This window comes from Bos taurus, chromosome 15 (assembly GCF_002263795.3).
Source record: "Bos taurus isolate L1 Dominette 01449 registration number 42190680 breed Hereford chromosome 15, ARS-UCD2.0, whole genome shotgun sequence".
Classification (NCBI taxonomy): Eukaryota; Metazoa; Chordata; class Mammalia; order Artiodactyla; family Bovidae; genus Bos; species Bos taurus.
In genome coordinates this window covers 5,411,995-5,432,633 of record NC_037342.1, presented here as the reverse complement: position 1 = coordinate 5,432,633, position 20,639 = coordinate 5,411,995, and the positions used below count along the sequence as shown (strand labels likewise).

General features: G+C 38.3%; 1 protein-coding gene across 2 annotated transcripts in view; it reads left to right on the top strand.

The window, feature by feature from the left end:
* DYNC2H1 (dynein cytoplasmic 2 heavy chain 1) overlaps nt 1-20,639 on the top strand; it is a 395,032-nt gene that overhangs the window by 19,526 nt on the left and 354,867 nt on the right. For both annotated transcript variants that reach the window (XM_024975702.2, XM_024975701.2), the window contains exons 11-18: nt 71-246; nt 3,430-3,625; nt 7,778-7,873; nt 15,056-15,208; nt 15,796-15,894; nt 16,923-17,062; nt 17,145-17,373; nt 18,541-18,668. In XM_024975702.2, the coding sequence (XP_024831470.1) occupies nt 71-246; nt 3,430-3,625; nt 7,778-7,873; nt 15,056-15,208; nt 15,796-15,894; nt 16,923-17,062; nt 17,145-17,373; nt 18,541-18,668 (1,217 nt within the window). The remainder of the gene's footprint in view (nt 1-70; nt 247-3,429; nt 3,626-7,777; nt 7,874-15,055; nt 15,209-15,795; nt 15,895-16,922; nt 17,063-17,144; nt 17,374-18,540; nt 18,669-20,639) is intronic.

Below are 20,639 nucleotides of genomic sequence, written 5' to 3'. Positions count from 1 at the left end.
GACCCGCTGATTTTATGCTAATTTTGTTGGAATTTAAATAATAAATATTCTTGTAATTTGGTTTTTTAAGGTGGATGATACTATCAAGATTGCAGAAGCTCTTTTATCTGACTTGTCAGGGTTTCGATCTTTCCATCGAAGTGCTGAAGATCTCTTAGACCAGTTTAAACTATATGAACAAGAACAATTTGATGATTGGTCCAGGGATATTCAGTCTGGTTTGTCTGATTCCAAATCTGGTTTGTGGTAAGTGTAAGTATACTACACAGTGAAATCTACATAAGAATCTTTTTTCTTATATTCTTAATTCAGTGACAAGATTGTTTTCTGTTTGGTTAGTTTTTGATGATCAACTTTTAAGTCATTGAAGTTGGAAACTTTGACCCCCTTTCCTTTGCTTCTAGTATCTGTTCCCCAGAACAGCAGATTCTTAGTTTGAAATTAGGCTTGCATGCTCCATGGTTTTTTGTTACTGGTATATGAATGTTTTCCTACCTTTTTACATTAATGTTATATATCCCACATACAGACATTGTAAATGAAAATTTAATTTTTTTTAGCTCCTTGAGATGAAGAATGTTTCTTTTTGGTGTCTAATATAGTAAGGGTTTGTAAATATTTATTAAGCTATATTGAATATAATTTAATTGGTTAACCTTATTATTCTAATGGGTATCTAAAAAGGATGGCCTGAAAAAACCATTGTTTCTTTGTTCAGGTCAACTTTCCCTAGTGTGTTATTGTCCGTATTTTTAAAAACTTGCTATGTTTTCATTTTTAGAAACTTGGTACTTTTTAAAAGTAACTTTGGCATAATATGAAATTCTGTTTGTTTCGCCTTTATTGCTGCAACAAATAATTAGGCCAAAGTGGTAGCTTCCTAAACTAAATGAATGATTTTTTTTTCTTTTATCTTGCATTTTGGCTTTGGAAGAATTAAAGAACTAAAGGTGCTAAAGCATAAAGATTATAACTTTATGCCATTGACTTCTTCCCCTTTCTACCCTGAACCTAAAAGATGAGAGGTGGTTCTACCTTGCCCCCTTCACCTAAAGTAAAGAGTTCTTTGGTCAGTTGCTTTTGGAGAATTAGCACGTCTATCACTACAGCTCTGGTGGAGATCCACTGTATAAGATAGTGTATCAAAAGGGTTGAGATCTGCAGTAAAAAACCGTGTCTAACTTTGTCCAACCTGTTTCTTTATTTGGTGATGAAACTCCCGACTCTCATTTTGTTTTTTTTTTTTTTTTTGGTAAACCCATCATTGTCACATAGAAATAAGTATATTTTGGAACATATTTCAGTATATGCTGGAATGTAGAAACTAACTTTGAATATTAGTTTCAAATAAAGGCAAACAGTGTCACTGTTATAATTTTCTGAGAGGCTCTATGTTCTTGTAGGACAGTTTTTGTGTGTGTTTGCTCAGTCACTCAATCATGTCCAACTCTGAGACCCCACAGACTGTAGCCTACCAGGCTCCTCTGTCCATGGAATTTTCCAGGCAAGAATACTGGAGTAGGGTTGCCATTTCCTTCTCCACGGGATCTTCCCAACGCTGGGATTGAACCTGCATCTCTTGTGTCTCCTGCGTTGGCAGGTGGATTCTTTACAACTGCACCACCTGGGAAGTTTGGACAGTTTGGGCTAAATTATTATTTTAAGCCGTTTTAAAATATCTGCTTTTTATTATGCTTTGTTTTATGTGTTATTAAGTAGACTGAATAGATTAGTTCTTTGCTTTTCAGTAGCTTACTTTCTAAGACCTGCAAGTTCTCCTAATTGTGAAAGTGACTTGAAAGAATATTATATAAATCTGATTCTGAAAGAAGGATCATAAAAAGGTAGTACTTTAAATTTAATTTATCTCAGTGTTTTCACAATCCAGAAAGACTTGAGGGTCCCACTGTAAATTTTGCTATTGTGGCTTTAGAAGAATCAGAAAGAAAAGTCTTTACATAGTGAAACAAAGAGTAGAGGAATCAAGTATTTGAATATCTCTATGTTCATTGGAAGGACTGAGGTTGAAGCTGAAACTCCAGTACTTTGGCCACCTGATGTGAAGAGCTGACTCTTTTGAGAAGACCCTGATGCTGGGAAAGATTGAGGGCAGGTGGAGAAGGGGACGACAGAGAATGAGATGGTTGGATGGCATCACTGACTCAATGGACATGGGTTTGGGAGGACTTTGGGAGTTGGTGATGGACAGGGTGGCCTGGCGTGCTTCGGTTCATGGGGTTGCAAAGAGTCGGACATGACTGAGTGACTGAACTGAACGGAACTCCTAATATTGCTGGGATTCTCCAGACAAGAACACTGGAGTGGGTTGCCATTTCCTTCTCCAATGCATGAAAGTAAGAAGTGAAAGGGAAGTCGCTCAGTCGTGTCCGACTCTTCGCGACTCCATGGACTGCAGCCTACCAGGCTCCTCCGTCCATGGGATTTTCCAGGCAAGAGTAATGGAGTGGGTTGCCATTGCCTTCTCCAGAATATTCTTTATTATTGATCCCTTAATAAAAGTATTAAAGAATCAGACTGACTAAAAATCTAAAATGTATTTTAGAAAATGAATCAAATTATGATGGATTTGATGTCTATTTTGAGTTTTAGCTGAATTTTAAGAGATTGATTTTTCTGAGTTCAAAGACTGCTTGGTTGAAATATTAATATGATGATATATTTTGGATATTACAGTTTGTTATCAAGATCTGAATTGTGAGATGTTACGTGAAATAAATATAATTTGAAAAATATAATTAAAAACTTTTTTACTTAAGTTAATTTTGTTTGTTAGGCTTCCCTGGTGGCTCAGTGGTAAAGAACCCACCTGCCAATGCAGGACATGTAGGTTCAATCCCTGGGTGGGGAAGATCCCCTGAAGAAGGAAATGGCAACCTCCTTCAGTAATTTTGCCTGGAAAATCTCATGGACAGTGGAGCCTCATGGGCTATAGATAGTCTACATATAGTCTATGCAACCCCCTGTAGTCTATGGGGCTGCAAAAGAGTCGGACATGACTTAGTTACCACTGCTATGCTAAGTCACTTCAGTCGTGTCCAACTCTGTGTGACCCCATAGACAGCAGCCCACCAGGCTCCCCCGTCCCTGGGATTCTCCAGGCAAGAACACTGGAGTGGGTTGCCATTTCCTTCTCCAATGCATGAAAGTGAAAAGTGAAAGTGAAGTCACTCAGTCGTGTCTGACTCTTAGCAACCCCGTGGACTGCAGCCCACCAGGTTCCTCTGTCCATGGGATTTTCCAGGCAAGAGTACTGGAGTGGGGTGCCAGTGCCTTCTCCGGACTTAGTGACTAAAGAGCAACAATTTTATGTTTACAGCAAAGTTGTAAAAACTGTTATGTTTTTAATCAGTCAAAAGGGTGAGAACATGAAATTTTGAAATTCAAAAAGTTATTTATTTTGTTTTGTAGTATTGAGGCTAATAGCCGAATTATGGAGTTGGATCCTAATGATGGATCATTAAAAGTGCATTATTCAGATCGGTTGGTGGTTCTTCTGAGAGAAGTTCGTCAGCTTTCTGCACTTGGTTTTGTCATTCCTGCCAAAATACAGCAAGTTGCAAACATTGCACAGAAATTCTGCAAGCAAGCAATTATTCTGAAACAAGTATGAAATGATATTTTTGCAAACATGGCTATTCTGAGTTTATTACATTAGAATATTTTAAGGGCTTTGTTTTCTGCTTTTGATTTTATTAGAATAGCTAATAGAATAGCACCATTAAGTCTTATGAAGTTATAGTTTGTAAGTGACTGCATTACAAACTGCTTTGTAATCCTCTATGTGGGAATTTTATTAGCTTGAGGTATTACTGTTACTGCTTTTCATTCTCAAAGCATTTGGAAAAATAGAATATTATTCTTTGTCTTTTTTTCTTTTTTCTTTCATGCTACTATCATGGACCCTAAAGGGCTTTCTAATTAAGAGCCGTGTGTCTGCCTGCTAGGGGCCGATTCTTAGAAAAGTATCCAGCTGATGGACAGGTTTCTGTTTTTGTTCATTTCCTTGGTCTTCTTGAAGCACATTTGTCATCAAATCATTTGCCTGTTTAAAACCAGCTATTATTACCTCATTGTCTGTCTCCTTAGCATAGTATCCAAGGGCTCTCTTAATCATGCCCTAGCTGACGTTACTGAACGTGGTGGGTACTCACCCCCTCATGTTGCACGCTTGCTTCGGTAATATGAACCTTGGCTCTCCTCTGAACCTGTCTCTCTGCACTGATTCCTGTTCCCTCTGGTTGAAGAATTCAAAGTAATCCTTTAACTCGCAGCTCAACATTTTATTTGTTGTGTCTTCTTTTAATTGATGGTTCTTTATTTTGTATGCAGTGTGTAAGTGACTCTTAGAACAGTTTTATGTAGTTTTGGAGTTTTACGTTTTTTCTCTCACTTGATTAATAGAGGACAGGAACAGTATCTTTTGTGTATTTCGTTTCTCGTTTATTGTTTCATCCAACAAAGGTCCATTGGGCACTTGTACTGCCAGGTGCAGTGTAGTGAGATATAAAAATGAATGTATTACTATTGTACTCAGGTGCAGGGCTTCTCAACTTTGACACTTTTGACATTTTGGACTATTTTTTTTTTTTTTTGTGAGGGATGACCTGTGCATTGTAGGATGTTTAGCAGCATCTCTGGTCAGTAGCACCTACTTAGTCCTTACAATTGAAAATATCTCCAGACATTGCCAAATGTCCTCTTAGGTGCAGATCATCCAAAATTGAGAACCACTGGTCTACTGGGAGAAAGCAAACTGAACATTGAGTTCTCATTAAATATCAGGCCTTCTGGTAAATACTGTATTTATGTTATTTCAATTTACTCCCACTCCCAGTTTTACTGATCTAATTGGGGATCAGATTTGTAAGATAGGTTTTCTAGTGCTACACTGCTAGTGAGTTACGAAGCCAGAATCTGAGACCAAGTCTCCCTGACTACAAAGCCCATATTTATTCCATTAAAATTCATGTAGTGATGACATGCGCACAAGTAGATTGAGTGCTGTATTATAGATGGGCTTCTCTGGTGGCTCAGCAGTAAAGGATCTGTCTGCCAGTGCAGGAGACACGAGTTTGATTCCTGGGTGGGAAAGATCCCCTGGAGAAGCACATGGCAACCCACTCCAGTATTCTCGCCTGGAGAATCCCATGGACAGAGGATCCTGCTGAGCTGCAGTCCATGGGGTTGCAAAAAGCTGGACTCGACTAGTGACTAAAAAACAGCAACAGTATTACAGATAGATTTCAGAAAGTCCTGTGAAAGAATAGAGGTGGGAATTTTTACTTATTTTCCTGGGTAAGGTAGAGATGTGCTACTGGGCTTAGTCTCTCCGTCACGTCCAACTCTTTGTGACCCGATGGACTGTATCCTTCCAGGCTCCTCTGTCCATGGGGATTCTCCAGGCAAGAATCCTGGAGTGGGTTGCGATGCCCTCCTCCAGGGTATCTTCTCAACCCAGGAATCAAACCGGGGTCTCTTGCATTGCAGGGAGATTCTTTACCAGCTGAGCTACCAGGGAAGCCCAGGGTAGGGATAGTATCAGATAAATCTTTACAGAGGAATGATGTTTGATGTGGGTTTGAAAGAGTATACATATGTTTTCTCAGGAGCACAAGGTGGAGTGAGTGAGCATTTCAGAGAGAGGGACTCTATATTCTAAAAGCTGAGAAGCTTGCTGACTTCTCTATCTTAAATATTTAGTGTAATAAAATAAAATCTCAGAGGAAGAGTGAACGGTCATATGGTATGTGTGTTTACTCCTAGAACAACTGCAGGAATCTGTTGTGTTTATCTTTACTCCCTTGTTTATTTTTGGCTGTGCTGGGTCTTTGTTGCTGCCTGTGACCGTCCTCCAGTTGCCGGCAAGCTGGGGCCGCTCTTGTTGTGGAGCAGGGCTCTGGAGCTTATGAGCTCGGTAGTTGTGGTGCTCGAGCTTAGTCCTCTGTGGAATGTGGGACGTTTCCAGACCCGGGATCGAACTCGTGTCCCCTGCATTGGCAGGTGGATTGTTAACCACGGGGCCACCAGGAAAGTCCCCTGTAGATATACCTTTACTCGTGAGCACACATTTAGCTAGAGTGTGGAGTATGCAGTAGGATGTTTGACAGGTAATAGTCTGGCCAGATTGCTATAATTTTATGTATTATTTTGCTTCTGTTTTTTTCTGACTGGGCTTTTTCTGGAACTACTATTATGATACAGAGTAAGTAGAGTGAGTATTCCCCAAGTACATTTTTATGCATGTAAGAAGAAAGAAGTGACTTGCTATAAAATTAGTTAAGTATTTTTTAAGCACCTGCTCTGTGCCAAGAATTTTGTGACATGCTGGGAATACAAAAATTAAGACCGTGTCTTTAAAGTCCTTAATTAAATTCGCTCCACAGTGTCCCCTCGATCTTCTTCCTGAACCTGTCCTTTGCCCCTGACAGAGTTAGCAGTGTCCTCTTTTGTCCGCCACTGTTCCTTGTAGGTATCTCTATTTTTTTTTTTTTTTTGATTCATTGATTAATTCAACAAACATGTGACAAACGTGTGACACTATTACCTGTGACACCATTATGGGAAATAGCAAATGCTTGAGTAATACAGTATAAGGTAGTAATGAGCACATATTTGAAGAAAAAGAAAACATTGTAAGAGGACTGTAACAGATCCTGCCCTTTTATCCAGAATGGTCAGGGGAGACCTTAATGAAAAGGTAATAAGATATGACAAATCGAGTGACAGAACCATACAGATATCTGGAGGAAGACTATTGCAGGCAGAGGGAATGAATGACGTGGGGAGTTTCTTAGGAAGAAGACTCACTAGAGTTAGAGAAACAACACGCAGGCCCGGTTGGCAACAGTGCAGTTCAGGAGGGGATTGTGCAGGACTAAAGGCCAGTGTGTGTATCATGTACCAGGGTATGATTTTAGATTTGGGTTTCATTCTTAAATGTGTTGACAAACCATTGCAGGTTTTAAGGTAAGAATTTTAGGATTTTGCTTTTTATTCTCAAATATTTTGGGGATTCATTTGAAGATTTTGAGTAGGTAAAAGATACGATTTATGTTTTAAAAAAGGACTGTTCTGGCTACTTTGAATACTTTGACTAGACCATTGGGCCACAGTTGGAAAGAATGACCAGTTAGGAAACTGTTGTACTGGTCTTGCCAGGAGATGAGGGTGCTTGAAATGGGGTGATACTGATGGAGGTGGGGAAGGGGTTCAATTCAATATATGTTCAAAACGTATATTCAAAACATATATTTTGAAGGTATAGTCTTCTACTCATAGTGGAAGTATAGACTTCTACTCATATGGGATGTGAGAGAAGAATTAAGGACAACTCAAAGATTTTTTTTGGTGTGAGAAATGGATAAGTCATTGTGTTATATACTGACAAAGGAATTGGTTTCAAGAATTGCAGGAAGAGTTCATTTTTTTTAGCACTTTAGCATGCTTTATGGTTTCCTCTGATTCCCTATGAGACTGTGAAATTCTTGATTTCAGGGACTAGGTTTTATAGTCTTTGTTTAATCAGCCCCTAGAACATGACTTGGCAAATTAGAGGAACTCAGCACCTACTTACACTTGTTGCTTTTGTACATTAGTACATGCATAAATGCTCTATTGGAGATGATAAACTAATTTTTTGTTAAATTTTATAATTGAGAAGGGTTAATATTTCCTTTCAAATAATTAAAAATGAAGAATTGAATATTAAGTGTGCTATTTATTATTAATTATTGCTAATTGGAATTTTCCTTTGTAGGTGGCACATTTTTACAATTCTATTGATCAACAGATGATTCAAAGTCAGAGACCAATGATGTTACAATCTGCCTTAGCGTTTGAACAGATAATTAAGGTAAATGGACTTTTTATATTATTATAATTAGATTTTACATGTAAAGTGTTTCTTATTTGTTGGTTTTTAGTATACTCCTGAGCTTACCATAGCCATTGATCTAAGGCTATATGTTTTAAATCCAAGTGTTTAGAACTCTTTCTTCTATAATAAATATATTCAAAATTATATCTGTTGATATTTCTAAAGACAAAGCTTATTTTGAGGATTTGAGTCATGAGGAGTAAACAATTAGTTGTGTCTGACTCTTTGTGACTCCTTGGACTGAAGCATGACAAGAACTCTTTTTTTCCCCCAGAGCTTGCTCACATTCATGTCCATTGAGTTGGTGATGCTGTCTGTAGCATATGTCTCATCCTTTACCACCCCCTTCTCCTTTTGCCTTCAATCTTTCTCAACATTAGAATCTTGAAAATGAGTTGGCTTTTTGCGTTAAGTAGCCAATGGCAACCCACTCCAGTACTCTTGCCTGGAAAATCCCATGGATGGAGGAGCCTGGTAGGCTGCAGTCCATGGGGTTGCTAAGAGTCAGACACGACTGAGCGACTTCACTTTCACTTTTCACTTTCATGCATTGGAGGAGGAAATGGCAACCCACTCCAGTGTTCTTGCCTGGAGAATACCAGGGATGGCAGGGCCTGGTGGGCTGCCATCTATGGGGTCGCACAGAGTTGGACACGACTGAAGCGACTTAGCAGCAGCAGCCAAAGTATTGAAGCTTCAGCTTCGGCATCAGTCCTTCCAATGAATGTTCATGGTTGATTTCCTTTAGAATTGACTGGTTTGATCTCTGTGCTGTCCAGGGGCTCTAGTCTTCTTCAGCACCATAATTCAAAGGCATCGTTTCTTTGGCAGTCAGCTTTTTTTATGGTCCAACTCTCACATTCATGCATGACTACTGGAAAAACCATAGCTTTGGTTAGATGGACCTTTGTTGGCAAAGTGATGTTTCTGCTTTTTAATACACTGTCTAGGTTGGTCATAGCTTTTCTTCCAAGGAGTGTCTTTTTGTTTTTTAATTTATTTTTTTATTGAAGGGTAATTGCTTTACAGAATTTTTTTGTTTTTGTGTGTTTGTTAGTCATCTGTATGTCTTCTTTGGAGAAATGTCTGTTTAGGTCTTTTTCCCACTTTTTGATTGGGTTGTTTGTTTTTCTGGTATTGAGTTGTATAATCTGCTTGTATATTTTGGAAATTAATCCTTTATCAGTTGTTTCATTTGTTATTATTTTCTCCCATTCTGAGGGTTATCTTTTCACCTTGCTTATAGTTTCCTTTGCTGTGCAAAAGCTTTTACATTTAATCAGGTCCCACTTGTTTACTTTTGTTTTTATTTCCATTACTCTGGGAGGTGGGTCATAGAGGATCTTGCTTTGATTTATGTCGAGTGTTCTGCCTGTGTTTTCCTCTAAGAGTTTTATAGTTTCTGGTCTTACGTTTAGGTCTTTAATCCATTTTGAGTTTATCTTTTTGTATGGTGGTAGGAAGTGTTCTAATTTCATTCTTTTACAAGTAGCTGTCCAGTTTTCCAAGGAGGGTCTTTTAATTTCATGGCTACAGTCACTGTTCACAGTGATTTTGGAGCTCAACAAAATCTGTCACTGCTTTCACTTTTTTCCCTTCTATTTGCCATGAAGTGATGAGACTGGATGCCATGATCTTAGTTTTTTGAATGCTGAGTTTCAAGTCAGTTTTTTCACTCATTCACCCTCATCTAGAGGCTGTTTAGTTCCTCTTCATTTTCTGGTAAAGTGGTGTAATCTGCTTATCTAAGGCTGATGATATTTCTCCCTGAAATCTTGACTTGAGCTTATGATTCCTCTAGCCTGGCATTTCACATGATATAGTAAGTATGTGAGTTAAATAAGCAGGATGACCATATATAGCCTTGTCATACTCCTTTCTGAATTTTGAACCGGTTCCATGTTCAGTTTTAATTGTTGCTTCTTGACTCACATACAGGTTTCTTAGGAAATGGGTAGGGTGGTCTGGTACTCACATCTTTTAAGAATTTTCCACTATTTGTTGTGATCCACACAATCAAAGGCTTTAGCGTAGTCAAAGAGGCAGAAGTAGATTTTTTTTTTGGAATTCCCTTGCTTTTTCTATGGTCCAATGGATGTTGGCAATTTGATCTCCAGTTCTTCTGCCTCTTTGAAACCCAGCTTCTACATCTGGAATTTTTTGGTTCGTGTACTGATGAAGCCTAGCTTGAAGGATTTTGAGTATAATCTTGTTAGCATGTCAAATGAACTGAGTTGTACAGTAGTTTGAATGTTCTTTGACTTTGCTCTTCTTCGGGATTGGAATGAAAAGTGACCTTTTCTAGTCCTATGGCCACTGCTGAATTTTCCAAATTTGCTGGCGTATTGAGTGCAGCACTTTCACAGCATCATCATTTAGAACTTGAAATAGCTCAGCTGGAATTTCATCACCTCCACTAGCTTTGTTCATAGTGATGCTTCCTAAGGCCCACTTGACTTTGCACTCTGGGATGTCTGGCTCTAGGTGAGTGACCACACCATCGTGGTTACTGGGTCATTTAAAATGTTTTGTATAGTTTATGTATTCTTGCCACCTCTTCTTAATCTCTACTGCTTCTTTTAAGTCCTTAACCATTTCTGTCTTTTATCATACCATCCTTGCATGAAATGTTCCTTGGACACCTCCAGTTTTCTTGAAGAGATCTCTAGTCTTTCCCATTCTCGCATGAAATGTTCCTTTGACACTTCCAGTTTTCTTGAAGAGATCTCTAGTCTTTCCCATTCTATTGTTTTCCTCTGTTTCTTTGCACTGTTCACTGAGGAAGGCTTTCTTACCTCTCTTTGTTATTCTCTGTAACCCTGTATTCATATGGGTATGTCTTTCCCTTTCTTCCTTGCTTTCCACTTCTTTTTTTTCCACGGCTATTTGTAAACCTCTTAAGACAACCACTTTGCCTTCTTGCATTTTTTTTCCTTTGGGATGGTTTTGGTCACTGGCTCCTATACAGTGTTACAAACCTTCCATAGTTCTTCAGGCATTCTGTCTACCACATCTAGTCCCTTGAATCTGTTTGTCACCTCCACTGTATAATCAAAAGGGATTTGCTTGATGCTTTTGAACTGAGGTGTTGGAGAAGACTCTTGAGAGTCCCTTGGACTGCAAGGAGATCCAAGCAGTCCATCCTAAAGGAAATCAGTCCTGGGTGTTCATTGGAGGGAATGATGCTGAAGCTGAAACTGTAATACTTTGGCCACCTGATGTGAAGAGCTGACTCATTTGAAAAGACCCTGATGTTGGGAAAGATTGAAGGCAGGAGGAGAAGGGGATGACAGAGGATGAGATGGCTAGATGGCATCACCGACTCGGACATGAGTTTGGGTAAACTGCAGGAGTTGGTGATGGACAGAGAGGCCTGGCATGCTGCAATTCATGGGGTCACAAAGAGTCGGACACGACTGGGTGACTGAACTGAACTGAACTGATACCTGAATGGCCTAGTGGTTTCCCCTACTTTCGTCAATTTAAGCCTGAATTTGGCAATAAGGAATTCATGGTCTGAGCCACAGTCAGCTCCAGGTCTTGTTTTTGCTGACTGTATAGAGCTTCTCCATCTTTGACTGTAAAGAACATAATCAGTCTGGTTTCGTTATTTACCATCTGATGATGTCCATGTGTAGAATCGTCTCTTGGGTTGTTGGCAAAGAGTGTTTGCTGTGACCATCATATTCTCTTGACATAACTCTGTTAGCCTTTGCTTCATTTTGTATTTCAAGGCCAAATTTGCCTGTTGTTCCAGTTATCTCTTGACTTCCTACTTTTGCATTCCAATCCCTTGTGATGAAAAGGACATCTTTTTTTGTTGTTGTCATTAGTTCTACAAGGTGTTGTTCTTCATAGAACTGGTCAACTTGAGCTTCTTTGGCATCAGTGGTTGGGAGATAGATTTGGATTACTGTGATGTTGAATAGTTTGCCTTGGAAATGAACTGAGATCATTCTTTTCTTCTTGAGGTTGCACCCAAATAATGCATCAGACTTTATTGTTAACTATTGAGGGCTACTTCATTTCTTCTAAGGCATTCTTACCCGCAGCATTAGGTATAATGTTCATCTGAATTAAATTTGCCTGTGCCTGTCCATTTTACTTCACTGATTCCTAAGATGTCAATGTTCAGTCTTGCCATCTCCCATTTGACCACGTCTAATTTACCTTGACTTGTGGGCCTAACATTCCGGGTTCCTATTCAATATTATTCTTTATAACATTGGACTTTACTTTCACCACCAGACACATCCTCAACTAAGCGTATTTCTGCATTGGCCCAGCCTCTTCATTCTTTCTGGAGCTATTAGTAACTGTCCTCCACGCTTCCTCAGTAGCAGTGTGGATACCTTCCAGCTTGGGGGTTCTCATCTTCTGGTGTCCTATCTTTTTGCCTTTTCATACTATTCATGGGCTTCTCCTGGCAAGAATACTGGAGTGGTTTGCCATTTCTTCCTCAGGTGGACCACATTTTGTCAGAACTCTTCAGTATGATACATCCATCTTGAGTGGCCATGCATAGCATGGCTTATAACTTCATTGAGTTATGCAAGCCAGTACGAGGCTGTTTTCCATGAGGGCGAAATAATTATAATTAGCATATGTTAAATGAGACACAGTAGGGGACAAAAACTGAGATGGGAGGAAAAGGAACGCTAAAGTTCCTTGTACTCCCCTTGCCACTCACTCTAGGGATTCTAATTTATTTACTTTTATACTCTGTCAGTACAACACCAAGTAGTGTATGTAATTGCTCAGTAAATCTTTGAATGGATTCACTGCATATTCTGTTGAATATTATAGTTGTTTAGTTTCACCATTCATCAGCTATTTATTGAAGGTTACTGTATGGCAGAGACTTTCTTGGTCTTACCATTTGTCAGTTCGAGTGAAGTGTAGAAACTTTGCTTGTAGTTAGGTCTCTTTACTCCATTCACTTATTTCATCTTAATTATTTAGTATCCTCTATACACAAAGAACACTGTATCAGATGGAGTTTGCTTCAGTCATCAAATATCAATAAGAAATTTATGAGAAGAAGGATAGTTTATTTTTTTATTTGCATTTTCTGCATCCTAACATTCTCTTTTCCTTTCTGAAGTTCTATGCTTTTTTAAAAAATCATTTTCTTCTTATTGAGAAAACTGTCTTTAGCCATACCTTGAGTAGGTTTGCTGGTGACAAATTCTCTTAGTTTTCCTTTGAGAATGTTTTTATTTTCCCTCATTTTTGAAGGATGTTTTCAGCAAGTGTAAAGTTCACAACTGACAGTTGTTTTCTTTTAGCACTATTTTTTGAGTTTTTTTTTTTTTTAAATTTAGATACTAAGACGTAGTTAACATATTAAAATAAATCAGAATCAAACACACATGAGTAATACTGGCAAACATTTATGGAGTACATACTATGCTAAATGATTTGTATAAAATAACTCAATTATTAGATAGTCCTTTATTTGTATGAATATACATGCATACACAGATATGGATACATACATTTATAGATTTTTTTGGTATATGTTATAATTTCATCATATCCTCATCATTTCTGTTTCATACATGAAACCCATGCCTTTAAGAGGTTCAATTACAAGCTCACTCATGCAGCTAGCAAGCAGAATGTATAGGACTTGAACTCAGAACACAGATGTTCAAACACTACCCCCAACTGACTATTCAGATGCTACATTTAAAAAAAAAACCTTTCCAGAATTGCTGTTCTAATCTATTCATATATCCTTATAGTATAAGCAGCAATTAGTACATTACAGTATGTTTTTCATAATTAAACTTTTGGTCATTTGTAATGAGGCCACGGACCTACAATCCTAAGGCATTTCCTGTTTTCCGGAGGCAGGGTTTTCTTAGCACTTGTCTTTCCACATTCTATCATTTATTATTTTTTAATTAATTAATTTTAATTGGAGGATAATTACTTTACAATATTGTGATTTTTGCTGTACATCAACATGACTCAGCCACGGGTGCACGTTTCCCCCATCCTGACCCCCAGTCCACGTCCTCCCTTCTCCACCGCTCAGGGTTTTCCCAGAGCGCGGCTTTGAGTGTCCTGCTTCATGCATCGAACTTGAAAGTGTCGTTCCACTTCCTCTTGTCCCTCAGGGTTTCAGCTAAGAAATCTGCTGCTATTTTCATTCCTTTCTAAGTGACTCTTCCTCTCTGACACAGTGAAGTATAGCTGGAGGACAGGGTGAGTGTATATATTAAATTTCTGCTTGTGTCTGCAGATGCCATCCTGACAAAAGTGGAGCACTGCCTCACACTGCTTCCTTTTTAGCTGGGTGCAGTGGAAGTCTAGTGTCCCCTTTTGCCCCACTGACGACTTCCCACCAAAGCAGGATGCCAGTTGGCGGTGTCTTATTGCCTCCATGAAGAGGATCCGCCCTGCTCCCCGCTGAGCTCTGGGACCTGGTGGGAGGATGCGGAGGGCTGGTGCACATGCTCTGTTGCAGGCTGGTGAAGGTGGCTGCCCCGCCTCTGTCAGGCGCCACTGACCTAGCAGGGGATGGAGGAGAAGCGCCTCTTCTGGTCCCCTGAAACTGCAGAAGTGGCTGGGTTTCTACTCTGTTGGGTTGGAGTAGGGGGTGTGTGTGTGTGCTTAGTCGCTCAGTTGTGTCTGACTCTTTGGGACCCCATGGATTGTAGCCCACCAGGAGTAGGGTGTATATCATAAAAAGGTTTTTTTTTTCATTCAGCCACTGTTTTCCTGGTCCTGTGGCTAGAGGGAACAGGCTTCTTCTGGAGCCTTTTTCTGTCTGCCTCTGGGGGTGGTTCCAGGTTGTAGACTTCTCCAGCATCCTGTCCGGGATATATGGGACACACTAAGGAAATCCTGGTGTGTTGTCCTTAATTCCCGATGTTTCTAGGCTGTCCACCTCCTTATTTCTATCTTTTAGTCTTCCTGTGCTTGTTTGGTGTGTTATGTCTGGGTTTTTTAGCTGTAAGAGGGACAACTTGGAAGGAACGGAGCTGCTCAATCCTGCCCAGAATGCCTTATCGTTTATAAAATGGAAAAACTACTGTGTGCTCTTTTATTGCAGGTTAGTGTTAAGGACAGTTGTACTAATGACGTAGAATATTGAATCTTTTCAAAAAAAAGAACTATATTTGAACACTGTCATTTGTTGTACCTTAGAATTCAAAAGCAGGAAGTGGGGGAAAGTCACACATTACTTGGGATAATCCTAAAGAATTAGAAGGCTACATCCAAAAACTCCAAAATGCTGCTGAACGACTTGCCACTGAAAATAGGAAACTGAGAAAGTGGCACACTACATTTTGTGAAAAGGTATATTTTATTTATAAAATTTAATAAGCTATGAATAGTATTATTTAAAAAGTAATTTGGATATACTTTTAAATAACTTCTTATTTGGGAATAATTTGAGACTTAAAGTTGCAAATAAAGAGTTCACAGTTGTCCTTCACCCAACTTCCCCTATTGTCAACAACTTATGTAACCATAGTATGTTTATCAAAACTAGGAAATAAACTGTTTCGAATTTTAAAACTTTTTCATTGAAGTCCTTTTTCTTTTCAAGGGTCCAATCCCAGATCCCACCTTGTATTTACATTTTAAGGTTCCATAGTTTCTTCTCCCTGAGTCTTATCTTGTGTTTCATGACCTTGATACTTTTGATGAGTACTGATCAATTATTTTGTCTGTTGACTTGATTCTATATGATGCCTTCTCATTTTTAGATTGAGATTATATGGTTTTAATAGGAATACCACAAAAGTGATATTTTGCCTTTCTCAGTACATTGATCAGATATTGATATGTGTTATTATAGGTTGAGTTAATTTTGATCACTTGGGTAAGGTGGTGCCTGTCAAGTTTTTCTATTGAAATTTTTGTGTTCTAATTTTTTACAGGTGGTAGTTCTTATGAACATTGATTTGCTTCGGCAGCAACAGCGGTGGAAAGATGGATTACAAGAATTGAGAACTGGCTTAGCAAGTGTAGAGGCTCAGGTAAAGTGTGTTTTACTTTATGTCTACACTCTGAAATATGAAATTTTCAGAATTTGAATATATGAATTGATGAAAAGTTCATAAAGGTTATCTGTAAATCTTTGCTAATGAATTGCTCATAAATTTAGAATTTAACTGAATTATGTATAAAGACCATAAATTAGCAGCACATTTACAAGTAAAAGTACAAGTTTTGTTTGTCTTACGGAATGCCAAATCCCTCAATTTAGACTCTGTAAACAGTTTTTCTGACTTCGTGCTTAAATATCTATCATTCATTAGTTTTCTTTTAAAAGGTGATGTCTGTTGTGACAAAGTTAAGTGTAGGCAGAAGTCAAATTACTGAAATAACTCTGTTTCAGAATTGTTTTTTGTTATATTTCAGTAAAATGTCATTTCCACATATATTTTGATATTAGATGATCTGTGTAAAAGTAGTTAACACAGAATCTACCTTGAGATGTTAGTGGTATATGAGGTAGGTGTTTTAAACATTTACATATATTTTTCGGTTCAAACTTTAAAAAATAAATAAAAATTTAAGTATTAGAATTTATATGTTTATGGTTATATGGAAGCAGAAAAAGTATGTAAAGTATTCTGAGCATTCTCATATTTTAAAGTTACCATGTTTTTAATGTGCAATGGATTATTTAGGGAGTGGGAAGGGAATAGAAGAGTTATATTTGATGGGAATTTTGAAAAAGGGCTAAGAAATTTTAAGATATGGTTTCTGTTATTACTGTTGTTTTTATAGGATCATAAAATAAAGTCCACACATAAAATTCATTTACTAGTAACTTGATTTTTAAAATTTTGCTGGTCTTTTGTATATTATTTATGAGCACAAAGATTAGAGATTTTCATATTTGACTTTAGATATACAAGTAGCAATTAATATATGTTTAAGATATTTAAGATGAGGGATTTTTTGCTTATAATTTTACCAAATGTTATATAAAAGCATTAAATGAAAACCCATTCTACCACCTAATTATTAAATAAAAAATATGACTATAATTTACTAGGGGTTTCAAGCAAGTGACATGCATGCGTGGAAACAGCACTGGAATCATCAAGTGTACAAAGCTCTGGAGCATCAGTATCAGATGGGCTTAGAAGCACTTAATGAGAATCTGCCAGAAATAAATATAGATTTAATATACAAGTAAGGTTTTTAAAACCCAATTTAGTTTTCAGTATATAATTTTTCAGTAATTTATATTTTAAGGTTATTTATTTGCTTTCAGACAAGGACGGTTGCAATTCAAGCCTCCTTTTGAAGAAATTCGAGCTAAATATTATAGAGAAATGAAGAGATTCATCAGCATTCCTAATCAGTTTAAGGGAGTGGGTGAAGCAGGAGATGAATCTATTTTTTCTATTATGATTGATAGAAATGCAAGTGGATTTCTGACTATTTTCAGCAAAGCAGAAGATCTGTTTAGGAGATTGTCAGCTGTTTTACATCAGCATAAGGTATGGGACATGAAATTGTCCTATTATAATATTCATCTGATTGAATTAGTATTAAATGTACAACTCAGTAGTTGATATTGTGTGGCATAAAATAAAAATGTGCAAACCAGAGGGCCAAAGTTGAGGATTCTGTTAAAATCTAGATTTATGCTACAAATTTGACTATTTGAAGATTGAGAAACTACTTTTTCTTTCTTTTCTTCTTTTGAATCAACTTGGAATTTGATATGACTCTCTTGTGTCATTTTTAGTTCCTTTCAGGAAAATATATAGAAACATTTATCCTTTTCTTCATTCTTTGGATTGAGAATATGCCATGGAGGGAAGCCTTCTACATTAATGAAATTGACATGATTTAATTTCTTACTTTTGTGTAGATAAATGTGAAAGTGAAAGTTGCTCAGTATGTTCGACTCTTTGCAAACTATACAGTCCATGGAGTTCTCCAGGCCTGAATACTGGAGTGGGTAGCCGTTCCCTTCTCCAGGGGATCTTCCCAACCCAGAAATCGAACCCAGGTCTCCCACATTGCAGGCGGATTCTTTAACTGAGCTGCTGAGGAGGCCCAAGAATACTGGAGTGGGTAGCCTATCCCTTCTCCAGCGGATCTTCCCAACCCAGGAATCAAACTGGGTCTCCTGCATTGCATGCAGATTCTTTACGAACTGAGCTATGGGTGCATCATACTAACTCTTCAGAAATAAACTCTAATTTATATTTATTATATTTATTAGTTCATTTTATTGATCCTGAGGAGTGACTGAGAATTCAGTAAATTTCTTAACTGCCACTGCAGTGCTTCTGCATTTTGTTTTTCTAGAATTAATTGAATCTGGACAATGTCAGATTTGTAACCTATAGTAGCTCTTGGCTTGGTAGAAGTGGTTTTGCCTTTGTATACATCAAACTTGAGAATGTAAAGAAAAGTTTTTTTGCAATCTCTTCAAAAAAGTTTTATGATTACTGCATTTTTATATATATATATATATTTTCCCTGTTCATTTTTTAGGCTTTATGGTAATGATTATATGTACATAACTTAAGTTGAAATTTACCTGAAACTTCTCTTTTGCCTCTTTTTATTGTTCTTGATATTTGGACTCTAATCTTTTAAATCTTCATTTATTAGCTCTAATTTTTAAAATAATATGTTTTTCATTTAAATAGGAGTGGATTGTAATTGGGCAAGTTGATATGGAAGCTCTAGTGGAAAAGCATCTTTCTACGGTACATGATTGGGAGAAAAATTTTAAAGCACTGAAAATAAAAGGAAAAGAAGTAGAACGGCTTCCAAGGTATAATACAGAAGTTAAAGAAGTTAAAGTAATATTTAACATAGTAGCAGTTTTTACCAAGGGTATAGATGGGTACTCTTCACTTAGTGGTACTGAAGACAAGTTATTGTCTTACCTTCTCCAGAGCTCAGCTATAATGCTTGAGATTCATCTGAGTAGAGCACTGCTGAGACTAAGAGAACCTCTTCTAGAGGTTCTGCTGGCTGAGACCTAGTTGGATAGAATAGACTGGGGAGGAGGCTTCTCTCAGATCTAACGTTTGATGTGCCCGGGCACAGTCTAAGAACTGTGAGAAGCTACTGGAGGGAGCATACCAGGGGATATTTGACCTTAATTTTGTATGGCTCTGGCTTTCAGAATGCCCCGGGAAGCACACAAAACAGTGCTGCATCTAGGTAGTGCCCTAAATGCGGAGAAAACCCTCTGAGGGGCATTTCATAACCCAGAATATCCTCCTTACTCTCTGAAATTCATATCAGTGGGACCACTCAATGCAATGAGCTCTAGGAAAGAAGGGCCTTGTTGAGTTGTACATATATTACCTATAAAGGGTAATAACAGATCAGATCAGATCAGTCGCTCAGTCGTGTCTGACTCTTTGCGACCCCATGAATCGCAGCACGCCAGGCCTCCCTGTCCATCACCAACCCCCGGAGTTCACTCAGACTCACGTCCATCAAGTCAGCGATGCCATCCAGCCATCTCATCCTCTGTCGTCCCCTTCTCCTCCTGCCCCCAATCCCTCCCAGCATCAGGGTCTTTTCCAATGAGTCAACTCTTCGCATGAGGTGGCCATTTGTTTATTCTTTCAGTAAATATTTGCTGATCATTTCCAGTATGTGAAACCTTGTCCTATGAAAGTAGAAAGATGACAGTGTTCCTGAGATGAAATAGTTTGCTCTCCAGTAGTACAATAAGACAAGTGTATTTGATGATAAAGTCAAGTACATGGAGAGGTTGAGAGAGTGGGCTCTGGAGTTAGATGGTTCTTACTAGCTGCATGACTTTGACAATTACTTAGACCCTGTTAACCTCAGTTTCCTCAACTTTAAAATAGTTACAGCTATATCATTTATTTCAGTGTTTTGAAGATTAAGTGAGTAATTTGCATATAAATTAGAAGGTAAATTGTCAGTGTTAGTTGTTATTAATTGTTACTATTAATACTACATGAAAAGTGAAAGAAAGTTAGTCGCTTAGTCGTGCCCTACTCTTTGAGACCCCATGGACTGTAGCCCACCAGACTCCTCTGTCCATGGAGATTCTCCAGGCAAGAATACTGGAGTGGGTTGCCATGTCCTCCTCCAGGGGATCTTCCCAACCCAGGGATCAAACCCAGGTCTTCCACATTGCAGGCGGATTCTTTACCAGCTAAACTACCAGGGAAACCCAGTTTGATTAGAGTTAATTTTTTGCTAGGGACTAGAAGAAATATTTCTGGAAAGTAGTAGATAAAGAACAGATTTGGGAGAGTCTTAAATTGTAAAACAGGTGATTTGGATTTTATTTATGTTAGAGCGATTAGTTGTTGAAGCTTTCTAAAGAGAAGTGTGTCAGTACCAAAGCTATACATTAGGAATGTTAGTCTGGTAATAAAGAGTCGTATGGTGGAATCAAGAGGTCCTGGAGGAAGCGAGGTTGGCCTGTCTTCATCCTGAAGACTAGGACTAATTAATTGAATTTAGTTGTTGGTATTCCAAATAAGGAGGAGGAAATATTCTGAGGTGTTAAGAGGTCTTCCCGGAGGAGGGAACGGCTACTCACTCCACTATTCTGGCTTGGAGAATTCCCTGGACTGTATAGTCCATGGGGTCACAGAGTCGGACACGACTGAGCGACTCTCACAAGAGGTCTTTCTTTTATTTCACAGTGTGGTCTTAGTTGCAGCATGCAGGATCTTCATAGAAGCATAGAATCTTAGTTACTCTGCCATCTGTGGCATCTTAGTTCCTGGACCGGGGATTGAACGCA